Source organism: Protopterus annectens, chromosome 13.part0 (assembly GCF_019279795.1).
Source record: "Protopterus annectens isolate FY-2018-M chromosome 13.part0, PAN1.0, whole genome shotgun sequence".
NCBI lineage: Eukaryota > Metazoa > Chordata > Ceratodontiformes > Protopteridae > Protopterus > Protopterus annectens.
The window spans coordinates 901,154,334-901,180,059 of record NC_056747.1 but is presented as its reverse complement, the minus strand read 5'-3'; the positions used below and the strand labels follow the sequence as shown (position 1 = coordinate 901,180,059).

General features: G+C 43.5%; 1 protein-coding gene across 1 annotated transcript in view; it reads right to left on the bottom strand.

The window, feature by feature from the left end:
- LOC122787760 (breast cancer type 1 susceptibility protein homolog) overlaps positions 1–25,726 on the bottom strand; it is a gene marked incomplete in the record, with an annotated part of 959,769 nt that overhangs the window by 780,261 nt on the left and 153,782 nt on the right. Inside the window, 1 exon segment of the mRNA XM_044054657.1 lies at positions 6,736–6,904. Within this exon segment, the coding sequence (XP_043910592.1) occupies positions 6,736–6,904 (169 nt within the window).

Genomic DNA, 25,726 nt, shown 5'->3' with positions numbered 1-25,726 from the left:
GGATAAGTCCAAAATAGGTCTCCAATCTGTTCCCTTCCTTGGCACCAGGAATAGTCTGGAATAAAAACCTTGACCTTGTTCGTGAGTAGGTACCTCTTGAATAGCTTTCATGCCCATGAGCTTTGAAATTTGTCTTTGAGCCTCTGCCCTTTGATTGTGTGGCAGGTTCGGCATGCCTCTCATTTTTGGAAGGGTATGAAAATGGAATCTGTAGCCCCTGTTTATAATGTCCAGGATCCATTTGTCTTTTGTGACAATATGCCAGTTTTTTGAAAATAATGCCAGCTTTCCTCCTAAGGGTGCTGACATTTGAGCATTGCTTGGCATGCAAAGGGGAAAGTCATTGGGTTTGCTTTCTGAATTGCTGTGAACTGTCTTCGCCACCTCTTGGTGTTGGAGTTTGCCATTGTCTGCCTCTATACGATCCTTGAGATTGCCCTCTGCCCCTTGGGCGCCTGTATCTACCTCTTTGGGCTCTGTCTGTGGCTGCAAAGGACCAATTTTTTGAAGGCCAATTTCTACTAAAACGTGGTGGTTGTACCTGTAGAAAATCTTTAACAGTTTGCATAGATTTTGCTTTTTCCTCCATTTTCCTTAATACCTCCTCAGCATTAGCACCAAATAATACATCCTTTTGTAGAGGACCATCTAATAATTTAGCTTTGACATGATCAGGCAAGGTTTGTTCCCTGAGCCAGGCTTGTCTACGTATGACTGATCCTGTAACAGCAGCTCTACTTGAGGCCTCTAGAGCATCATAACCACATTGTAAGGTGTGCTTACCCACTTGTTCTGCACTATGCATCATATCCTGCAACTCCTTCAAATCTGGTTGTTCAGGTTGTGACATTTTACTTTTCAATTGTGATAACAGAAACTGTTGAAATTTTAGCATATGGAACTGACAGTTTAAGGCCCCCATGGCTAGAGTAGCCGAGGTATATACCTTTTTTCCCCCACCTTTCTAAGGATCTAGAGTCTCTCTCGGAAGGTAATGGATTTTTAGCAGTAGAGGCCTTCATTCCCTTGGGGCCCTGAGAAATGGTTTCTGGGTCAGCAGCATGGCTTTTGTAAAGAAACTGGTGTGAGTTAGGGACCCTGTAGTACCTATCAGGCTTGACTGGGGCTGGAGGCAGGGAATCCGGGTTAAGGCAGGCCTCCGAGTAAACATCATCTAGAATGTCCAAGACAGGAGGTATCGCCAGAGGCCTGTGCTGAGGTAGCAAGAGAAATTCCCTAAGCCTTTTCTTGGAATCTGAATAATCTTGGCCTTCCCAGTGGAAGTGTTCCCTCAAGGGATGCAAAGTTTCCCCGAATGAGTAATCCTCTGGGGGGGATACAGAAGGAATGGACTCCTCTGCATCAGAATCTTCAAAAGGGGAGTAAGAATGTTCCTGTTCATCAGAGTGCTCTGAAATAATGCAGCCCTGATCAGAAGAGGGTGATTCTTCCTCCACTCTGGGCCTTTTGTCCGGTGGGGGTTGGGAACCCCTGATAAGAGTAATTAAATCCTCAGCCATTTTAAGCATCTGCTTTTTAGGCATGGGGCCTGGAGATGGGCCCTGTGTAGCAGGTCTCTTGGACTGCACGGCTGACTTAGACTTAGTAAAAGCCTTGATGGAAAAAGAAGAGGAAGGTCTGAAGACACCATGGGTGGAGGTAGACCTGTCCACATTATGAGGCTCAACACTAACAGTGGTTTCGGTAGCTGTAGTAGGGGTGTGGGCCGAAGAACCTGCGGCCTCGGGTACAGAGGACACCACCAGAGAAGCGTTGTCTGTAGTCAGGGGCTGCGTAGGCGCCTCGCTGAGAACCAGACCACGTGTAGTCGGTTTTGGCGTGGTGTCGGTGGAGGCCGCGGATCTCGCGTGTCGGTCCTTGTCATTGCGTTTTTTGGGAAAAAACGGGAGTTGGAGTCTCTGATGACATTATATAGTTAAAAGCTTTCCCAAAATAGTGCTGGGCGAACTCCGCCCGACGCTTAATAGTGCGTTTATTGAAAGTAGCACAAAAGCGACAGCCCGAGACGTCGTGGTCTGGGCCTAAACAAGGTATACAGAGGGAATGGAAATCCTTATGCAGTATTTGCTTCCCACAAGAAATACAATTGTTAACTTTGTCTGACATCGGTCTGAGGCAAGAAAAGTTTCCCCAACGGGGTACTTAGCTTTAAAGAAGACTTCGGTTTCAAAATTTTCGTAATTTCAGGAGCTGGCCGACCGGCACTTGCGAACTGCTTCTGCTTCGGGCACCGCACGGCAAAAAAGACTGAAGAAAATGGCGTCGGCTGGTTCTTTTATACCCCTGTCGCACTGACGTCAGGGAAGAAGCGACGACAACCGACGCCGGACCTAGACTTTGGAATTCGGCCGACCGAGGACCCGCCTGATGGCAGGAGAACCCCATCTGTTATGACTACAGCTGTATGCACGATGAACATCTTCAAAATCAGACAAAAAAATCAAGACAAAAAATACTTTTATTATAATCCCCCCAAAATATTAAAATCTTAGCCAAAAATATTCTGGAATGCTATAAAACAAATACTACAGCCAAGTAACCCAACTTCACCAAACCTACGTCCTGACAAATCACCTGTAGCAACTGCCAATACCTTCAACACCTACTTTATCGAATCCATTTCCAAATTATTTAACCCCAACCTCTCCAATAACACTTCAAACCTCCCTATACACCCCTCAGTCAGTATCTCAGTAAACTCCTCTCTCAAACCTGTCTACACTGACTATATCAGAACTCTACTCTCAATGCTCAAGCCATGCTCTGGATCAGCAGACAATATTCCTTCGTACTTTCTCCGGATTGCTGCACACTCCCTTGCTATGCCTGTATCTATACTAATCAATTGCTCCATCTCAGAGTCTAAAGTTCCTTCTATCTGGAAACAGTTTTACAGTCTTCCTAGTCGTACAGGAGGCCACTCTACAGAAATATCGAATTTCAGACCTATTACTATCCTCTCCCCTCTCTCCAAAATCCTTGAGAAATGCATACACAAACAAGTTACGCATTATCTCTTACAAGAAAAACGTCTCACTCCAACACAGCATGGCTTCTGTCCCAAGCATGGTTCAACCACATTATCTTTCCTCAGCACCTTAGCCCTGGCTAAACATGATCACAGACTTGCATCCTGCCTATTCAGTGACCTTTCTAAGGCGTTTGACACGGTCTCACACACACTGCTACTTAGTAAACTTGCAGACCTAAACATCTCCCCTGATACAGTTGCATGAATCTCTAGCTATCTCTGATAGGCTGCAGTCAGTATGATGGGACACAGCATTATCTACCCCTGTCTCAGTAAGAACTGCTGTTCCCGAAGGTTCCATTCTTGGACCTCTATTCTTTAATATCTTCACCAACTCACTGTACTCCTCGGGTCCTCAATTTAACATTGTCCAATATGCAAAGGACTCTACAGTCATAACTACTAATTCCCCCTTAGAACTCCTAACAAATACCCAGACATCTTTCAACTCAGTAGAGACATGACTCACTAATAATCAGCTCATCCTCAACCTTAAGAAAACAAAATTACTACTCTTTCTACTCAAATCTGCAAACTACATTAAACTTTCCCTCTCCATAAGGTCCTTAAACAATACTCCTATAAAAGTCAAAACTAGCACAAAACTCCTTGGCATTACCATTGATGACAAACTGGAATTCGATCTTCACATTAACAATTGTATAAATAAAAATAAAAAACACCAAAAGCTAGGACTACTGAACAGGAACAACAAATTCCTACCCCATGCCTACCTTCTACTATGCTTAACCTATTGTTCCCATATACTCACAAATCTGAACTCTAACCCACTTACCAAATTAGAATCAACCTACCACAAAAAAGCGAGATTTGCAGCTCAACACACACACAAATCTCACCACTGTCTCTCCTTAAAATACCTGAACTGGCCCGAACTACCTCACCTGTTCCTACAATCTCAATTACAAATCATGCACTCCATCCTATAACAGCTAGACTTCTGCCCAAGTCTAACTACTTTCATCTCTCACTACTCCCCTATCAGACTTCTCCGAAGCTTAACCAAAGACCTACTAAAAATCCACAAACCAAAATCCAACACAGGGTGCAGCTTATATGGCTACCATCCCTCTACTGCATGGAACAAACTCCCACTTGAAATAAGGTCCCTGATACCCTAAACAATTTAAGCTAGTAACCAAAGACCACTTTAAAACAAAAGTCCTGCCATTGTACTCGCCTTCCCTGATTATTACCTACCTTTTATAGTACAGTCAAACTAACTTACTAAAACTTACGATTGACTACTTCATCCTATGCAACCTCCAAAGCTTCTTCTATACTCTGCTCCCTGAAATTTTTATGTAACCTTTTAAGTTTCTGCTACTCTGTATACAAAACCATATATTTACTGAACTCTCTTTTTAAACCAAAACGTACAACTTATTCTACTTTTTTAACATTCTTCTTTTTGTTTATAGTACTGTTTTATGTCAACAATATACACGTGTGTAGCTTACATATTTTAACTACCAAAATTCTCTATTGCAATTTTTATTGAAATGCATCTCTATTGCTATTTTTATTATATTTTATATCTTTGGAGCTTTTCTCCCCGGGCCTCTGCTGAAAAAGGGCAATAGCTCAACCGGACACTCCCAGTCAACAAATGTATAATAAATACAATAAATAAAATTTTAGTTATTCTGCATATGCTGTCAGAGACATTTGGTAACATGAAGAGGTTAACCTTGACCAATGGTACTCTGGGGGATGTTTTAAGTTATGAGGACCTATAGTTGTAGTGAAGTAGAGAGAGAGAGGGAGGGAGGAAGAGAAAAAAAATGAAAATGCATGCTACGAGTTTACAAAGTATATTTGGCACTGTACTTCAGAAAGTATGGATACAGAAAATGAAAGAAAAGAGGTGGTTGCAGAGTGCTGAAGTGCTGTAGTGGAAGAGAGTATATGGATTGCTGTATACTGTTGAGAAAGTCAAGGTGAAGATCAGCAGATTGACTGCTTATGTTAAACAAGAGAGACTGAAAAGTACTAAAATTGTAAACCAGAATATTTGGAGATTACCTAATTGTGAGTGTAGTATAAATTCCTAAAAAATATAACTAACTTTGTCTCTAACCTTCTATTTTTCCTATATTCCATTACTTGTGAGCAGTACTATAATGAGGGTTAGACTTCCATGCTTTTTATCTATCAGCGCTCATTTTTCTGACAGCTTAGACAAATGAAGCCAAAGTTACAGATTTTTTTTTTTTTTTTTTTTGGAAATTGCAATTTTTGTAATTCTCAGAAGAAATATTTTTTTCTTGAACAGTACACACAATACTGTAAAAGGTAGAAATGGCAGTCATGGGATCCGTACATGAACATAAAAGGGACAATCAATGAGTTGAGACTAATTTATTTGTCAGGGTCATGAGGGATTAATCTGGTGTAGAGAGTTTTGAAGTTTCAAAGGACCACTTGTAGAGGACAGGACAGTGGTCACACAGAGGCAGAGTACTTGAAGGGCTAGATGTTTCTGGAACATTAGTAATAAGATCAACAACGGAGCATCTAGATGAATTAATGATCAGTCAAGTTTCTGTATTCATGATCTGTATGAAACACTGAGAACGGAAAAATTATTAAGTGAAGTTTTACTCAAACTAATGTAATTATAATGAAAATCTGCTAAGATAATTATTTTGTGATGTTTGGTTATATTTATGATATTAAATAGGGTGTATTATAATGGATAAAGTAGAATGTGGAACATACACAGCATTTTATAATTGAATATTCAGAGTATCACAGACTCATATAGTCAACAGTCACTCTTGACACAAATACAGTAACAATGGAGTGCGAGTTGAGCTCCGCATAATAACAATCCCCAAAGTGTTCATGTTATTAAAATAATAAGCTATTCAGCCTTCAAATTACTGTTTAAGCAATAATCCACAACTGGGTGTAGGTATATCAGGATTTACCCATGGCTGGTGAGGTTCAATCATGAGGGTGAAGCCATCATGATTAAACAAAGTCAATCATGGGCAAATCTTGATATACCCACACCCAGAAGTGGATAATTTCTATTTTCAATACATTACTTACAAAAGAAATTGCTTACCTTTATTAAATAATGTCTTTGTACAAGTACAGTGAAGTGTTCCTCCACAGTTTTCCTTCTTTACTGATGTACCGAGCATGCGTATGGGACTTGTGTTCCCACACTTGCACATTACATCAGTGCAATGCAACAGAAGCATCGGACAAAAGATAATCTTTGTTTTTTTTTTTCTTTCTTTCTGTCGAGGGACAGCACAGAAATAGAAGGCAAATTAGGTACATTTCTGTTTAATTTTGAGAATGTACCTATTTTTCTTCTAGTTTGCTTTATCACTTAGCATATTCTACAGGAGAGTCCAGTCGCTCAATGGTACTGCAGTGGCAGGACTTTATTCTACTGGCATATGTTCGATTTACAATGAACACACTGACTGGGCTGTCCAATCAGCATGCTTGTTTTTGAATACAAATGAGCAACCATTGTATAATAATGCACTGACAACAAAACTTTAATAAGAAACTGGAACTGTGCTACAAGCAGAGTCCAGCTACTAATTTTCGTCTCCAACAGACTACAATAAAGCTAAATTGGATGTTTTAGACAATGAAAACAAAACATAATTAAGGAATGAAAGAGTTGCCATGCTTACCCATTTGCAAATTAACCATTTCCTTTTCTGGCCCATGAGACAAACTGCTTCCATTCCGGGATGGAGAGAATGAGGGTCCAGCTTGTGTCTCATGCTCCTCTAACACTGCTTCTAGAACTGCCATTTCTTGCTCAAGTTTTTCAATGTTCTTCTGGATTGCTTCCCTCTGCTGCAATAAATGTAGACACTTGTAACTTCATATTCAACAATTTCAGACAGTGCAGTTAAAAACAGTTAAGCATGCTAACCAAACATTTTAAGCAAACAATTAGAAAATATTACAGCAAAATCATCATGATTTATCAATGTAATTTCACTTAACAGAACCTTACAGACATTGCAATATGGATGGAATGGGGACATTGAACACAATAGGGACATTCAACAATTTATCATGGTCTGAACAGGAAAACACAAAACATGCTGTTCCTAGTGTCAGGTGTGTCGACTAGTAGAAGTCATCCTAACTTTTCACTTTAAATTGCCATCTTCTAGGTAAGACAACCCTGAAGCAAAACTTAAGTGAAAAAGACCAAGACAATTTCTGGCAGAATGCTACACAGTCACCATGAAGGTACCCTTCAGGGAAGTGATCTGTCAATGTGATTTTCTACTTGCTCATCTGCTGAAAAAGCAGAACGGCCTCTCATTATGAATGACACCGGAAATATCAACAGCACATTTACAGAAAATGTTAAGAAACAACGTCAGGATTCCAAAGCCAAGTATTATATAGGTGACAAGCAGGTCAATCATTTGCACAATGAATGTGATTTATAACAAACAGGTTTTGTAGCACACGTCACAGAAAAAAAGTCTTTATCAACAGTCTTGAATTAAAAGTATGAGGAAATGCAGAAGTAACGTTTTTATGCATTCATATAAAAACCCTATTGCCCCTAAAGCTCAATGAAATAACATTTATATTTGCTATATCAGTTGATCTGCAACAAAGTCTTTTGCAGGGCACAACCATTGTCATCTCCTCATATTCCCAGTTGTTTTAATGCTGGGGGGGCTACGCCTTCTGCTATCACACATAGTAATGATTCAAACTGGGCTAGGATGACTGGGGCAGCACTAGCATCACTCAGTTCAACCCCATCCAATGAGTCAGCATAATTGCTCAGTAAATGAGAACAAAAAAACCCAAACACGATCAAAAACTCTATACTTATTCACCTTACAAGACAATCTCTCCACAACCACAGAATGGAAGAGCAATCCACACAAAAGAGAAAGATAAGTGCCAACTCTATAAGGCATTCTCCTAAGTCAACAGGTATGGTGAGTACATATCATTTGTACCTGAATTTGGTGGCCTTCTCAGAGGAATATTGTTGAGAAGAATCCCAATCTGTAAAAAAAAATTAAACCTGAAAGGTCAAATGCTCAAGCACTGAAGTGCTAAAGGAGGGTTGAGTTACAGAATCAAGGCACAAGCAATAATGCTTACCGAAAGTAAGGAGTTGCACGTAGATGTAGTAGAAATATCTAAAATGTTAGGAATAAGGTTAACTCTTTCTTTGCCCTGCAGAACGTTGAGGCTGCAGGCTGGTATACCAAATAAGTGCTTCACAAATTTCACTCTCTTTTTCACAAATATCTAAAATGGGGACATCCTGGAAATAAGCCATATCCAGTACAATGGTGTTCGCCAACCATATTTTCCAAAATGTGAAAATGGATCCGCTACCTGATGGCAAAACAAAATGCATCTAACAACGACTCAGTTTAGCCAATGCAAGCCCTTCTTCCTTGAAGAAAAGATATAGATTGGGTATTGCATTAATCAATGTCTGTACCTTTTTAAGGTAAAGCTTCAGCTACCTGTACACGCCCAAAATATGAAGGTATCTTTTGCCATGACTATTGCCCTGCATAGTAGTTAAGGAGTTGAATGAATTGGTGCTACCACTTTTGTGAGAAAATGTAGGATCATCTTATAGGAAACATCATCATCCCAACAATTAACGTTTTCCAAGATAACCACAGCTTCACTAAACTGGCCAGTATAAACAGAGAAGTGGTATGCCTGTCACTCATGAAATTCTATTCTGGAGGAGGCCAGTTTTTCACAGGACAACAAAGTTGAAGAATCCCTCTAAGGGGCTGCTTATTTAACCAGTGCTGTGATCACAGTCCTGCAAATCAAACAGTCAAATGAGCAGAATACCAGATAAATGTGTAACCACGACCCACCTCAATACATGTGAAACAGACCAAGGCTGCCTGAAAGAGGCAATGTAGTATACAATTATTCCAAAAAACAGAAATCTCTTATGATATGTAGAAGGCTTGCTGGTAGATTAATTGTATATTAAAACCTGAGAAGAGACCACAGCTGTGCCTCTTGTGAGTCAGACAGAAATTAGAACAGGTCAATTAAGGAGTCGCACAGAAGTTAGAACAGGTGAGTTAAGGTTAATTGTCTGTGAACTGAGGGGGTGGAGCTAGAAACTAAACCTTTTTAAGGGGTGAAATAAAACATTTCAAAGCTTTACTGGAAACGCTCACTCAGACTCTGCCATAGCTTGCTGTGAGGGAAAAAAGAAGTTATGTACTTACCATAATGTTCCATATGAGTTGTTTATCTCGCCTTTATTCTCACTGATGGGGTTCGGAGTCGATCCTCGGCTCCGACACGGCCGATAGCAAATCTCAAGGTTCATCAGTAGCTCGAGACCAAGCCCCTTATCCCACAATGCACTGCTGGAATTACCTCAGATCTTGTTTGCTGCGAGTATATATACCTTTTTATTTATTTCTACAAGGAAGCACTTCCCGAAGGGGAAGTAGTAGTATTGAATAACCAGGATGGTACTAGCCTCTAAGTCAACTGTCAACCAGGAAGGGGAAGGAGGGAGGGACTTCAGAATAAAGGCAAGATAAACAACTCACATGGAAAGTGAAGTTGTTAAATCTCGCCATTTATTCTCACTGATGGGTAGTTTCCATAGCACCCTCAATCTTGGGTGGTTCATGGAAGTACGTTTTTCAGTACCATGGAACCAAAGGAAGATCTGTCCCTGGAATCCTTATCTACTTTGTAATGTGTGATAAAGGTATAAGGCTTACACCAAGTGGCTGCAGCACAAAAATTGTCAAGGGGCAATTTAGCTTGAAAGGCAGAAGACATAGAAACGGCTCTGGTAGATGGAGCCTTAGGTTTGTGTGTCAATGGCATGCTTGCATTCGCATAAGCAAAAGATATACAATCTGATAACCATTTAGTTAAACTTGTTTTAGCCACTGGATTACCTTTACTAGCCTCCGAAAAGGATACAAAAAGTTGATCTGATTTTCTAATATCCTTAGTTCTGTCAAGATAAAATCTGAGCTGTCTGTGTACATCAAGTTTGTGCAGCATGTATTCCAATTTGTTAGAGTGGTTGGGAAAAAAGACTGGCAGCTCAATGACCTGATTGATATTGGATTCAGAACAGACTTTAGGCAAAAAGGAGGGGTTTGTTCTGAGAGATACTCTATCAGCATGGAAAATCATGTAAGAAGGCCCAACAGATAATGCTTGAATATCTGACACTGTGCGGGCAGAAGTAATGGCTACCAGAAATATAGTCTTCCAGGACAAATATTTGAGATCACAAGAAGATGCTGGTTCGAAAGGGGGGAGAATAATTTGAGACAGCATAAAATTCAAATTCCAGGGAGAATAAGGAATTCTGACAGGAGGTCTCATGTGAAAGGCACCTTTAAGAAAGCCTTAGATAACTTATGGCTCAAAACATTCAACCCATCGAATCCAAGGTGGAAATTTCATATGGCGGCTAACTGGACTCTAACTGTGGCAGCTGCTGCTCCTTCTTTAAAAATCTTTGTCAAAAGTTCTAAAATATTTTCTGTATATTGGCCCAAACTGAGAACCTGTTCCACTTACTGCGGTATAGTTTCCTGGTGGATGGCTTGTGAGAAGACAAAAAAGATTTGTCTTGTATCATCTATCTGAGAGCAAATGAAGCCTGGCAATTAGGGAAGTGGATTAGCCAAGCAGTCGGTTTTAGGGACTGCAGTGAAGGATGGAGGTCCCTGACGGGCGTGTCAGAAGGTCCGGAACTGGGTCCAGGATCCATGGATCCTCCAGTACATGATGGTGAAGGAAGGGGAACCAAATCTGTCGAGGCCAGTAGGGAGCTATGAGGATAACTGTCCTTCCCAGCGACTTTGCTTTCTGTAAAAACTTTGGGAATCAATGGAATAGGTGGGAATGCATATAGGAGACCCGGAGGCCAATTATGTATGAGTGCATCTCTCGGGGAATGTTCCGGAGGTGGTATTAGGGCAAAGTAGCTTCTGCATTTGGTATTGATGTGACTGGCAAAGAGGTCGCAGCAAGGCTGGCCCCATTTGTGGAAAATCAGATCCACAACTCGTTGGTTGAGAGACCACTCGTGAGGCAACAGTATTGCCCTGCTTAGCTTGTCCGCTATCACACTGGATTTCCCCGGGATGTGCGTTGCTATCAGAAAACGGCGGGACGACACAGCTCACTGCCATACCCTGAGTGCTTCTCGACAAAGGGGGTAAAGACTTGGCTCTGCCTTGTTTGTTCAAGTACCAGACCATTAACATGTTGTCCGTCTGAATTGCAATTGTCCCTACAGGAAGAGAGTCCTGAAAGTACTGCAACGCCAGAAGTACCGCTCTCAACTCCAGAACATTGATATGCAGATGTGACTCTTGATCCGTCCACGTGCCTTGGGCAGTCTTTCCCTGAAAATGCCCCCCCCCCACCCTATCAGGGAGGCGTCTGTGGTCACAGTGGCCACGGGGGGGGGGGGGGGTCTTCCAATTGTAACATGAAGAGATGTCAACCACCACTGAAGGTCTCTCTTGCAAGAATCTATGATGAGAATCATGTAGTGCATCGGTAGGTTTTGGTAGGACCACTGAGCGAAGAGTAGCCATTGAAGGATTCGCATATGCATCCTTGCGAGTGGTACAGCCAGGATTGCTGCCGCCATCAAACCTAGTACCTTCAAGACCTCTGCTGCTGTAGCTTTGTTCTTTGACACCAGTGAGATGACGTGTCGGCGAAGAAGTGAGACTCTTTTGACTGGAAGACGTAGAGTGGTGGTTGAGTTATCTAACTCTGCTCCTATAAAAACGGTATGCTGCGATGGAAATAAGGCAGACTTTTTGAAGTTGATTGTAATGCCTAATTGATGGCAGAGTGTCACAGTATATTGTGTTGCCTGAGTCGATTGATGTCTGGTGGTAGCAGTGAGGAGCCAATCGTCTAGGTATGGAAACACCTGGAATCCTAGATGCCTCAGGTGAGCCGTGACCACTGCCATGCATTTGGTGAACGCCCTGGGGGCTGTAGTGAGACCAAAGGGCAGGGCTCGAAACTGGTAATGATTGGATCCCAGCTGGAAACGCAGGTGACCCCTGGAGCGTCTGCTCATCTTTATGTGATGGTACGCATCCTTGAGATCTATGGAGCACATCCAATCGCCTTTCCCTAGGAAGGGAAGAATGGACTGAAGTATGACCATTCGGAACTTCTCTTTCTTTACAAATTGGTTGAGTCTGCTGAGGTCCAAGATAGGTCTCCAGTCCCCTGTTTTCTTTGGTACCAAAGAATCTTGAGTAAGTTCCGAATCCAACTTGGTCTGCTGAGACTGGTTGGATGACTTTTCTAGCAATTTCTGGACCTCTATGATTGCTTGTTCCCTGAGACTGGGTGGAACATCTGGGATTCTGCTTATAGGAGTAGGAGGGAAAGAGAACGGTATGAAATATCCTTTGGAAATGATGCTTTGTACCCATGTATCTGATGTTATATTTAGCCAGGCTTCTGGGTACAAAGACAAGCGACCCAGACTGCCTCCAGAGCCGAACAGCCGGGCCCCCTTTCAGGAGCGCTGGTAGGGCTGATCAGAGAACTGGCCTCTGTCACCCTGTTGCTGCGGACCCCCACTGCCGTGCGGGCATCTTCCGTTATAACGCCCTCCTCTGCCTCTACAGGGGGTTTCTCCACATGTGTCCTGAAAGGCTCCCTGTGCTTTTCAGAACCACATTTTCCCTCCCCTAGGGCCACTGGGGTAGGGCCGAGTAGGGGTAGAAAAACAGACTCCAATGGCAGATAGGGTATTGCCTTCATGCTCATACCTGGTAAAAATTTCCTTTAGCCCAAATAGTGATGAGCCATCAAATGGGGTGTTGATAAAGGAGGACTTAAAGGGTTCCGCAAAGGAAGAGAGATGCATCCAGGCTGGTCTCCGCAGAGCAATGCCTGAACTAGCGGCTCTACTCGAACCATCAGCTGCATAAGATATGAGATGCATGGATGAGTTTACAACCACGTTTAGGGTAGCAAGCTGTGTGTTGAGTTTGTCGGCAACACCTGCAGCTGCTGTACCCTGGAGAGTATTTCCTAGCTCCTTCAGGAGATCTCTTTGCAGTCTGACAAAATGGGTTAAATAGTTCAGCGATCGCAGAGAAAAAAATCACTGAACTAAACATGCGTTTCCCATATCTAACCATGATCCTAGAATCTCTGTTAGGAGGATGGATAGATGCGGATGTTTCAGACACTACTTTTGGTGGCTGCAGCTACCACCATGGTATCAACAGGCACTCCTTTGGTCAAAAAGGCTTTGTCCACTGGGGCAGAGGAACTTATTCGGCTACCAAAGGACAGGTTCCATGGCCTCCGGTGACTCCCACGCCTTACAAGAGATCAGCTCCATGAGCTCATCGTAAGGCAGAGACACCCCAAGAAGTGGAAGATTGAGACCCAAAAGCCTTCAAGAGCACGGACTCATCCTCAGTAGGGGTTTTGGACTGCCAATCTCCCCTCTGACTATGGATCTCTAATATCTCCGCAAAGGAGATATCCTCAGAGGGGGATTGAGGGGACCCTTCTGACTCAAGTCCGTGTCGGATGTCAAAGACTCCTGTGGGGAGTCTAAGTGCCTCCTCTTGCACAGTCTCTTCCTGGGTACCTCCTCAGTGGGGAGATGTGGGGAGGTCTCAGAAGAGCAGGGGACGCCCTGTGGGGCCACTTGAGGCTCGGGGTCTCTACGCTTAGGGGGACTGGTAGACGTAGAAGCGGACACAGGAGCTTGATGGGAGAAGGAAGCCTGAACTGATGCAGACGATGTCTTAGGAGACCGGACTCTCATCATGGCATCAAAGGCACCATGGCTCCGGCAAGAAGGGGTAGACTGATCCGGAGGGACCGTCCGATCCTCCCGCACCAAAACCATGGGCTCCGAGCCCGAGGTAGGAGCCGAGCTTATCCGAGCCAAAGCCCCAAGAGGAAGAGTCGGCACTGACATATCGGTCTGACTATCCTCCCTGGACCCGATAGGAGAGAGTCGAGTCCTAGCATCCTCGGTCGGCGCCGAGGACGTCCGAGTAGATGGAACCGATAACACCAGTGCGGGTCTCGGTTCCATAGGTTCGACAACTATCGATTCGTCTCCTTCGGCTCCAAGAGTCCAGTACGGCTCGGAGGAGTAGTAGTCAAGTATGATTCAATGGTCTTCGGCTCCGACGAAGTGGTTGGAGCAGTCAACAATTTAGCAAGTCCTGGTGCCTGTAGAAGCTTCTGCACTAGCCGATCAATATCCATATCAGAGAGGCTGACCGAAGACTTTGAGGAATGCACCGAAGGTGCTGACTGGAGATGAGGGAACCTCAGAGACTGGCTCCAAGACTGGGAGCTGGCTCCAAACCAAAGGGACACACTGTTCCGAGGACTGTGGAACCGATGCCCCTGTACTCTCTGATCTCTTTGCCTTCTTGGTTTGTTTAAAATCACAAGATTTAGAAGAAGTGCTGGCACCTTCCTGGTTACCCAATGCCTCAGAGAAAGTATGCTGTAGCAACCCCCTATCTATGAGTTTTCTCCTTCTCTCTAAGAGAACCCTAGATGAAAAAGAGTGGCAAATACTGCAGGAGTCTTGGAGGTGTTTAGCCCCCAGACAGTAAACACATTGGACATGTCCATCCGTGATGGACATTTTCTGTCCACATTCTGGACATTTCCTAAACACCGATTTGGGGTGAGACTTTTCTCTCTCATCCGACATATTATAAAGAGACGCACCACAAAATTAACCTGTAAAGGTTAAATACAGGGCTAACTAAGCCCACACTAAACAATATACTAATAACAAACAAAACTAAATAGGGCTAAGAAAGGGCCCAACACTAAGAAAAACTAAGCCAACACAGGGCACTATCTCTATAATCTAACCTACTTTAAACTATTATTATTTTTAACAAGAAACACACACTAAATAAGAATAGTCTCTCAAAAAGTGTAGAAAAAAGTTTTTTTAAAACTTTCGATTTATCAAAAATGGTCCAAGCTAACTGGATCACCAAGATCTCTCTTGCCATGGCAAACTAGATCTGAGGTAATTCCAGCAGTGCATTGTGGGATAAGGGGCTTGGTCTCGAGCTACTGGCAAACCTTGAGCTTTACTATCGGCCGTGTCGGAGCCAAGGATTGGCTCCGAACCCCATCAGTAAGAATAAACGGCGAGATTTAACAACTTCACATGGTTAGTTTGCTTTTAATTTCTTGCATTTTGTACTACTTTATTGCATTTTTCCTATTCTGTACACTGTGATTTGTTTTCTTTACACTGTTTTACTACTATTCTGCTTTTAATTGCACATTAAAACTTGAAAAGTGATCAAAACTGTGTCTCTTGTGAGTTGGGCAGAAATTACAACAGGTCAATTAAGGAGTCAAGCAGAAGTTTGAACAGGTCAGTTAAGGATGATCATCTGTGAACTGAGGGGGTGTGCAGCTAGGAACTAAATCTTCCATTTAAGGGGTAAAATAAAACATTTCACAGTGATTTGTTTTCATTATGCTGTGTTTTACTTGTATTCTGCTTCTAATTGCATATTAAAACTTGAAAAGAGAAAACAGCTGTGTCTCGAGTCGGACAGATTTTTTTGCCACCCTCACAGCCTGTTACTTTCATGTTCTTAAACACCATCACCTTTCTACCTGCCTGCCCCTTATGTTAATTTGAATATACATCTCCTTCCCTCTCTCCTTTCACTATCTGGTGTGAGTAAGCACAAAATTATCATTTTGTGAAATCACTCCCCCTTCAACTATTGGCCATCCCACTGTATTCCATATTACGAGAATACAAAAGTGACCACCCAGTTTCAATCTTTCTCTTTTAAAAATAGTGGCTGTCCACTTAGAAAGCTAAATCATAAGTTACCCACTTTCATGTCTAACTGCTTTAGTGTACACTGCAGTATTCAGGATAAATCATTTTTTCATCTTACCTTTAAACATCTATTGCAAGACCACCAGTTATTCGAGAGCCCACATTCTGCCTCCCAGTAGTCATCTTGGAATTAATGCTTCTGTTTTCTCCTGGTGAGAAAAGGAGTGCAGGGACATTATTTCCTGGAGACTATTGATCACCAGAAAGCCTAATAATTGATTTCTAGGTGACAACTTGGAATCTGATTTTATTCTGGTCCTGATGAGAGAAGGAGCAGAGTGCATTGATTCCTAACTGCTTCTGGTTGGAGAGCAAGTGTCTGCTTAACATTCCAGGTTGGTCTGGTTGCTATTCAAGGCATCTACCAGGAAAAGGCTACAAACCTACAGACCTTTGTATCATCTGGGACAGGGACTGGGATCACCAAACAGGCTGTAGCCTGCTTCTCATCTTGGGAGTGGTGCTAACATTTTGCTCCTGGTGAGAGAAGAAGCAAAGGAGCATTCTACCCTAACAGAGTGAAAATGTGGTGAGACCGGCATTAGCCATTCATGTGACTCCCCTCTTTTCATCATTCTTGGCAAGCTAATTCTTTGTTTTCTGTAAGTTCTGCTTGATTTGTTTCTAACTTTAGAATATCTGCCTAAATACTTCATCCTTATATTTTCAGGGTCTACATATTAGTTTCCCCTCAAGTGTTTGGCAGTGTTCTGTATAGACTCAGACACATTGTGATTTTACAGGAAAAATGTCACAATTGAAATTTCTCCAATACCTAGTTGCACAAAGGACAACTAGTTTGCAGTGACAAGCACTGTCCCTATAGTTGCTAAATGGATACTCCTGACAGTGATGGATACTCTCAATCCAACTGTATAGTCAATAAAAAAGGATCTGTTGCCATGGATATGAACTTTCCTACAGTCTCCATTACTAGCTTGGTGGATGTGGGCATTCTGAGACAATGTAGAAATTGCCTCATGTTTACTGACAACCAGTTAACTCTCAAACTGATATGGTATGTGAAAGATGTATTTACAAAATGTCACTGGAGGCAAAGCTCTGACATAAAAGTACTCCTAATGTTAATAAGGTTGTCAGTAGTACACAAGCTGCACCCATCACGCACAATACAAAGCAGACATATCGACCTGTATATGCTGAAGCATTTAAATATAACCGTCCTAAACCACAAAGACCTCCTAGATGAAGTACACATAAGTACCCTCAGCAACGCCAAATGCACTCTTTCAAAACAACACCCACATCAACACATAGAGCTACATCTCATGGAGCCTCTACCTCTAAGCCCATAAGGCAAGCCACCACACAATCCAACATTCTAGTCATTGGAGACTCCATCGTGAGACACACTGATGTCCCTTCTCACCAGGCTGAGAAAGGAGAAAGTTATGGTCAGTTGCTTATCAGGAGCTAGGATTCACCACACTATGCAGGTATTCAGGTCATTAGACCACAATTACCAATATGACTCTGTCACAGTCCATGTGGGAGTAAATGACCCGAAACGTACCTCCCTAGACTATATGAAGAGAGACATCATGAAGCTCTCAGAATGTGTGTCTGAGGCTGGTATGAGTCTAGTACTCAGCAGCATTTTACCTTCTCCAAGTTTGATGCCACAATATGAACAAATGATGATTGACTTTAATAATTGGTTTAGTTTCTGGTGTCATTCTAAGGGGGTGCAATATCTGTCAGCATGGAAGCAGATGGTCAACAGAACAAGCTGTTTTGCCAGGGATGGTCTGCACCTCTCCCCTCTAGGCTTTCGAATATTAGCTAAAACTCTGTCTCCCCCCATAGTTCCTTTTTAGGCAATGCCAAACTGAAAGTACTTCAGACATAGCAAATAAAACAAAGAAAATCTAAAGGTATTACTGCTCAGTGCTCGGAGTCTAAACAAAAAACTCCAATCCCTAGAAGCTCTCTTTACCCTAGACAATGCTGCCTTCTGTGTGGTCACTGAGACATGCTTTAAAGCCATGGAGAGCACACCAACAGTGCTAGGTTATAATAATGCCTTCTACACCATTTAGGCCAGCTACTTCACAGGCAGGGACTAAACGTGGAAGTGTCTCTATTTACATCAAAGATAGAACTCAAGGCTAGTCAAGCAGAACAATGCACTTGAGCTGTAACGTGTTCAAATCACAACAGGCAAAATCCAATACCACTTCCTTGCAAACTATAGGTTCCCCTCTATGACCCAGGAAACCCATACCATGTATTTAAACTTATTAGAAACACAAACTATCCAACCCAATACCATATTCATGGGTGACTAATTACCCCAATATTAACTGGAAATCCTATATAACACCAAACATACATGGTGGATTTTGTAAACACAAACTCTCTGGACCAGACAGTCAATACACCAACTAGGGGTGCAACCATACTGGATCTGATTCTCACCATTGAGAGAGTACAGCATACCCCCTACTGTAATGCCTTCCCTGGTAAGGTCAGATCACAAGATGGTCTACTTTGAAGTAAAAATAAAAACTGGAGCCCAAGCTAAACCTGGAATATTCAGGAACTATTCTAAGGTTAACCTCCTGCTATTAAGTGAGAACCTGGTAAAATTTCAAGCCCCCATGAACCCCGAGAAAACTGGTGCCTGTGCAGAACTGTTCACAGAAACCCTATACAAGCATGTTAATAGCTGTATAGAAGCAGCTATACCCACCAGGAAGAAGTACAGAACTAACTAAAAAAACAAGCCACAGTGGTGGAATCACAATCAATAGGCTGTATAACAGGAGGAAGAAAATCATAGCAAAAATTAGGAGGTGCAGCAAGAGGCAAGATAAAAGCACTCTCAAACTAAACAAACAACTCAGTGGACAAATAAAGTCTACCAAAGCCAAATTCGGGGTAAGTTTGGCCTCCCAGGCCAAGGACAACCACAAAGAATTCTTTAGCTATGTCCACAGTCTCAAAGACAATATACAAGTGTGTGCAGAGCTCACTGTAAATGCAGCCACCTATACTGAGCCAGAAAACATAGCAAATCTCCTGGCTGATAAATTCACCTCCATCTTTACCCCTCTCTCCTCCTCAACTTTGCCTCAGGAAATATCAAATATAACTTCCCCTACTATCACAAGGGAACAGGTCTTTAATGCTCTATGCCCAAGAACACTGCATTAGTGGGCCCAGACAGTGTACGCCTTCTAAATAGCATGAAACATGACCTATCTGGGCCTCTGGAATTACTATTTAATTGTAGCCTCCAAACAGGTTTCATGCCTCATGAATGGAGAAAGGCAACAGTCATCCCCCTGCACAAAGGTGGGCCACCTACAGACCCTGGAAACTACAGACCCACTAGTCTTGCATATAAAGCCATGGAAAGAATTATAATGTAGATGATCAGCAGAGATAGAGTAAACATCCAGACACTGGACCCAATCCAGTTTGGTTTCGTCAAGGACAGATCATGCATACTCAACCTAGTGGACGTTTTTGAGAAGGTCACCAAAGCAATAAATGAGGCCAAAATTATTCACACTGCCTACCTTGACTTGGCCAAGGCATTTGACACAATACATTAAGTACAAACCCGTATGTCATCCAGTGGATAGCCAACTGGCTCACGGACAGGACCCAGGAAGTTACAATTGGGGATCCACCTCTACAAAGAGGCCAGTCACAAGTGGGAGTCCCTCAGGGATCAGTCCTTGGACTGCTCCTTTTTGGAATTTACTTCTCAGAAATCAAGGCCAATGTCATTGGTCTAAGGCTGACTAAATCTGCAGATGATTGCAAATTAGGACCGGTCACTGAATCTCATACTGACACAAATGTTCTCCAGGAGGGTCTGACACAGACAAACAAATGGTGTCAGAACCATGGACTAAAACTAAATGCCAAGAAATGCATAAAAGCATCCTTTGGGACAGTCATCCATCCCTAGTATTCATTATATCGACAGCACACCCCTTAGAGTTGACCCAGTAGGTAGGGACTTAGGAACACACACAGATGGTAATCTAGCCTTTGATTATCTTATGTCTACAGTGGTGAGGAAATCATTCTATGTTAAGCAAGCTGTAAACAAAGGGTCCAAGTCCAAGAAAGTCATTGTTCCACTGTATTCGGCATTCATCATAGGTTCATAGGTGTGTACTAGGCTAATGGCCCTGGAGCCTTTACAAGCCTAGCCCATAAGATTACCCTGGCATCGTGTCACCCGACCTTAGTTCCCAATGCCTCTGTTGAGTGAAGCCACTGGAGTGATCCCTGAGGTGAATTTTCTGTTACCTATCCACTCACCAAGATTTCTTTTGAAGAGGGCCAGTGAGGTGCTCTGCTAGACATGTATGGGAAGTCTATTCCATAGCATGGGCAGTCTCTGGGTTATGAACCTGTCCCCCCAGCATGTTCTGATGACTGTGGTAATAAGGTTGAGGTCTCTGGAGCATGTGGTGTGGAGGGATTGGGATTTCTTTAGATGCAGCATTTCTAACAGAGCTGGGTCAGACATAGCTTTGTAAGTCAAGGAGAGATCAACTCTAAGTAGGCGATATGAGACAGAGAATAGTTGGAAGTTTTTTAGTCTATCCATATATGACAAATGTTTAAGGCCTAGGATCCTCTTTGTGAGGTACTTATGTGGCCTCTCCACTTGTTGCACGGGTTTAGTGAGGTACATGCCAAATAGGGCATTGTATTCTATGACTGGCTTAATGAGGGAAGTGTAGACGGAGACAATGACCTCCCTGGGCATTGCTGACAAACTATCAGACCTATCACTGAGTACAATGCCCCCTTTGGTTGGTACCTAACCAGGCATATCCAACAACAGGAACATCCGCAGAGGTTTCTCACTAAAAGAATGCAGAACATAAGTAAAATGTCCTGTGCAGACCGCCTGAAGGTGTTCCGTCTCCTACAGGCTTTTGAGGGAAGATCTATGCCTGGCATACAGGGCATTGTCAGACTCCACTCTGACGGACTTCCCACATGTCTACAAAACAAACAGTACCAGAATTACTCGTTCTAAAGACTTGCCTGTGATATTAACAGAACCTGCTGGAGAGAGAGGTATGTATCCCAGAGATTACCACTTCCGTGGAACAGGCTTCCCCATCCATGTGAAGCAAGTTCCTCCCTAACCCAGTTCAAGTGCAACTTGGACAATTGGATGGGAAACCAGAAATTCATCCCTGGTTTGACGCTTACGTCTTTAATGGACACCGGTAACCTGTAAATGGTTCATCTCCCAGGCCCATGCTTACACTTAAAGGGTATCAAGGGTATCAAAACTTGTCAAGAGATTTGGGATGCATGGATAGGCTTAAAAAGGCCCTTGTGGTCATTAGCCTTTTAAACACCTATGAACCTATGACTCAAATAGGAAGATGTAGGAGGAGCAAGGAGTCCAAACAAGAAACCAGGTTCTAGGGTGCAGCTGGATGTCACTAAAAGTGAGAGGAACTTCTTTAATTGTAATGGGATACTTTCATGCATTATCAGAGACCTCACTGCCTGAAACCCCACCTTTCATGTGCCACATGACAAGGATAAATCTTGGTGTTTATGTATTATTTCTTTAACTTTGTTAACAGGGGTAAAACACTGATTTCTTTCTACCGTTTGAGTTCTGCCTGGAAGTAGAGAGCAACAAAAATGCATAGACTTGCATTACAAATAAATATCAAAGAACAATTACTTATACAGCATGTAAACAGCAAAGAAGCAAAAAGGAAAATACAACGGCATGTAAACACAGAAAAGAAACTTGTGCTTACCTGAACCGGCTGCACTGTAGGTGAGCACAATGTCATCTGTCTATGTATAATTAAGAACACATTGTTCTGACAAACTGATTGTATAGTACAGTCAACTATGAATGGAGAGATGGTGAAAGAGAAAAGGTAGGGGAAAGGATGAAGGCACAGCATGTCCTAGTGGATCTGATGATGCTTGGGGTGGAATTAATGGTCTTAGGATATCAGCAGTAGAACAGAATTCATGGAGGTGCGGGTTATGCAATGGTTTATGCACCTTTTTCCATCTTCCGCAGTCAAGTGTAGAATAAAACAAAATGGAAAGGAGTACAGGAACTTTTTTAAGATGTAACAGCCAGACAAAACCTGTCCACCCTCAACTGCCCCTTGACTGCTGAAATAAACAGCTCAGAGAAGGAGCACTTTCTTCAGTGTAGAGTCCTTAACTAGATTTATCCTTCCACTGATCTCTAATCGGTTATTTTTTGTTAAGATCCCATAGCTAGCAGTGCTTGGTACCCAGCATACACTGTAATTTCATGCTCTGAGCACATAATCACACTGACCTCACAACCAACAGATTTCTCGCCAGAGTAACTAGTTAGCACCTTTCCGTACATGAAAAAATATACAAGTTATAAGACTAGCAAACAACTACAAACAGCCAAGACTGACAGAGGTAGCCACTCACCCACACAAAGCTGACAGGAAGGCATTTCTGACCCTTAAAGGAAGGACTGCTTGTAAACCAAATGAAAACAGATAGATGGCTACTCCTTTACACACACACACACACACACACACACACACACACACACACACACACACACACAGACACACACACAGACACACACACACACACACACACACACACACACACACACACACACACACACACACACACTGCATCTAAAATCAAAACACCTACTTGATGGATCATCAGTTGAGCTGATTGCCAAACACTAACCACTCAAGGATCAGCCAAGGGCCAAGTTTAGAAGACAGCCTTGAAGGACTCTAGTACCAAAAGAAGTCTGACTCATGGAACCTAAGGCCAGGCAGGAACTGCTGCAGAAGGTCAACAGCAAAAGACCAAGATGTCTGTAATACAGACTTTCATGAAGCATGTACTGCAAGTAGTCACAAATTAATGCCATTAAACAGACTTCCTGAGTATCAAGTGCCTTAACACTGACATCAGAAGGTCAAACTCGAAAATAAATTAGCTGTTTTTGCAAGGAGGCAAGTCCACCTGCACCCCCCACACCCATGCTAATTCTATATAGTAACTCCAAGATGACACTACAGTGGGGAAAATGTCAATTTCCTCATCTCTGCTGTACATCAATCATACAGTTTTCAATGTTGTCATACAGCTTTGTCATTCTGAAACTTTATATTTCTGTCAGTTGGCCTATTGCCATGAACTCGGTAGCCACAACCTTAGTGCGATGTAACTTGACAGTATTCTCTACCAAAGCAATAGATGTGATGGCAAAATACTATGCAAATGATAATACACTTGAAAAGTATCTGTTTAGCAACCACTAGCCCCCCCCAAACCTTTTTTTCCCCCCAATTTTAAAAACCAAAAAAGGGGCAGACCACCACACCCTTATCTTGAAGACATTTCAGCATGATGTCTCCAAAGGAGACATCTACGAGAAGAGTGATCTTGAGGGGCATTCCCTTCCTCCAAATCCGTGTCTTCAGTTAAAGACTCGGGGGTCTGTATGTGCCTCACTTACCTACAGTAATAGCAACAGTGAGGAGCTTCCCTCGGGGGGGGCTGTCCGAGGCCTCGCATAGCAGTGTCTTTGTTCCCAAGGAACGGCTTGGGGTACGGAGCACTGGCTTGGGCCATGCAGTGGCGGGATGGTGGAAGCCTGACCCAGTGCAGATGGGCGCGGGGCCGGGCGAAGGCAAGTGCGAGGAGTCCGGAAGCCCTCCAGCAGGGGCCCCTCCACTACATCAAAAGCCGAGGAGGCCAGCCCGACCAAAGGATCGAAGTCGGCTCCCCTCGGATCCGAAGAGTGGATCGGACCCGGCCCGAGACACTCGGATCCGAGGACCAGTCTTGGCTTTATCCAACACCAGACAGCGCCTAGACAGATTTTGAGTCCCCGGATCCGAAGCTGGAGGAACCAGAGGCTCGAGAAGGTCGGATCTAAGAAACACTTCGAGGGCAGGAGTCGGATCCGATGTACCTAGTACTATCGAGCCCAGAGCCCACCCCGGCTCGAAGCTGCCCGGCTCCCGAGCGGCTCGAACCCGGGTGGCGGAGTCGGAGAAAGGAGCTATAGAGAGGAAAGCTTGAAAAAATGGGGTCGAGCTCCCCAGAGAGAGAGGCAGGCTGCACTCCCATCTGCATCTGAGGCCTGGATGAGGACGCTTCTCATCTATCCGGTCCAGATCGGCGTTGAAAGAGCTGTCACGGTGGATCTTGAAGAGGCTACGAGGTAGGCCTCCGAATGCCTCCTCGATAGCCTCGTGCGGAGATCGGTCTCCTCCTCCTCAGGCCCGGTGAAAACGGGCCCGACGGAGCCGAGGTGGTAGTAGTGAAACCAACAGCCAAGGAGGGCGGAGAGAAGCCCGGCAGCTGGCGGGGCCCGGAAGCGAGGAGGTCTCAGCCCGCCTGCTGTGGTGCTTCTCTCTCTCCGGTCCTTTTTCTTGCCTCCTCTCCTCCAACCCAGCAGCGGAGGGTTGAGTCCCAGGTGGAGGGAGGGAGCAGGCGAGGAGGAACCCGGCCATGGTACACCCACCACAGGAGGCGGGAGCACGAAGGCCGAGTCCGGGGAGTGAGAAGTCCCATGGGCCAGCTCCGACCTCAAGCCGTCCGCTCAGCTTTCAATGCCCTAGGGGTTGGGCCTGCACAAATGGAACATCCAGAAGTGAGGTGTTCAACCCCAAAGGACACTCAGCTTGTATACAGCACCGGTGTGGCCATCTGGCAGAGGGAAAGCTTGCCCAGCCACACTTAGACATGAGAGCACTAATATTGCGCCCAGAACTTCTGACATAATGGCAAAGTGCTTTTTTTTGCAAAAACAAAGAGACAGAAAACTAGTGCTACACAAGCACACACACAGACCCCAAACAATACACACACACCACAGAAACTCCGACCCCTTCAGCGAGGAGGTATAAACTTAAAGTTTAAAAATTAAAAACTTTTGAACTGGAAACTATCAAAAAGATAAAGGGGAACCTAATACAATCTGCTCAAAACTTTCACAAGCAAATTATGCAAAATTAAAAAAGCTTTCTTTAGGTTTTAAATAACACTTAGCTGAAAGGCTCAAAGATCCAAGACACTGGTTACCAGCCTTGGCAAACATAGATCTGGTCATGTATGAGGAGAGCAAGGGCATTTACTTGGGTGAGGGGAGGAGCTAAGAAACTCGGGATCCCATAGCTGGATAATCATGCCGGTTCGGATCCGATATCGGATCCATAACCCACAGGTTGCAGACAAATGAATCTCCTACTTCAGATCTATAGATTCCCCTCTATGACCCAGGAAACCCATACCATGTATTTAAACTTATTAGAAACACAAACTATCTAACCCAATACCATATTCATGGGTGACTAATTACCCCAATATTAACTGGAAATCCTATATAACACCAAACATACATGGTGGATTTTGTAAACACAAACTCTCTGGACCAGAGAGTCAATACACCAACTAGGGGTGCAACCATACTGGATCTGGTTCTCACCAATATGAGAGAGTACAGCACACCCCCTACTGTAATGCCTTCCCTGGTAAGGTCAGATCACAAGATGGTCTACTTTGAAATAAAAATAAAAACTGGAGCCCAAGCTAAACCTGGAATATTCAGGAACTATTCTAAGGTTAACCTCCTGCTATTAAGTGAGAACCTGGTAAAATTTCAAGCCCCCATGAACCCCGAGAAAACTGCTGCCTGTGCAGAACTGTTCACAGAAATCCTGTACAAGCATGTTAATAGCTGTATAGAAGCAGCTATACCCACC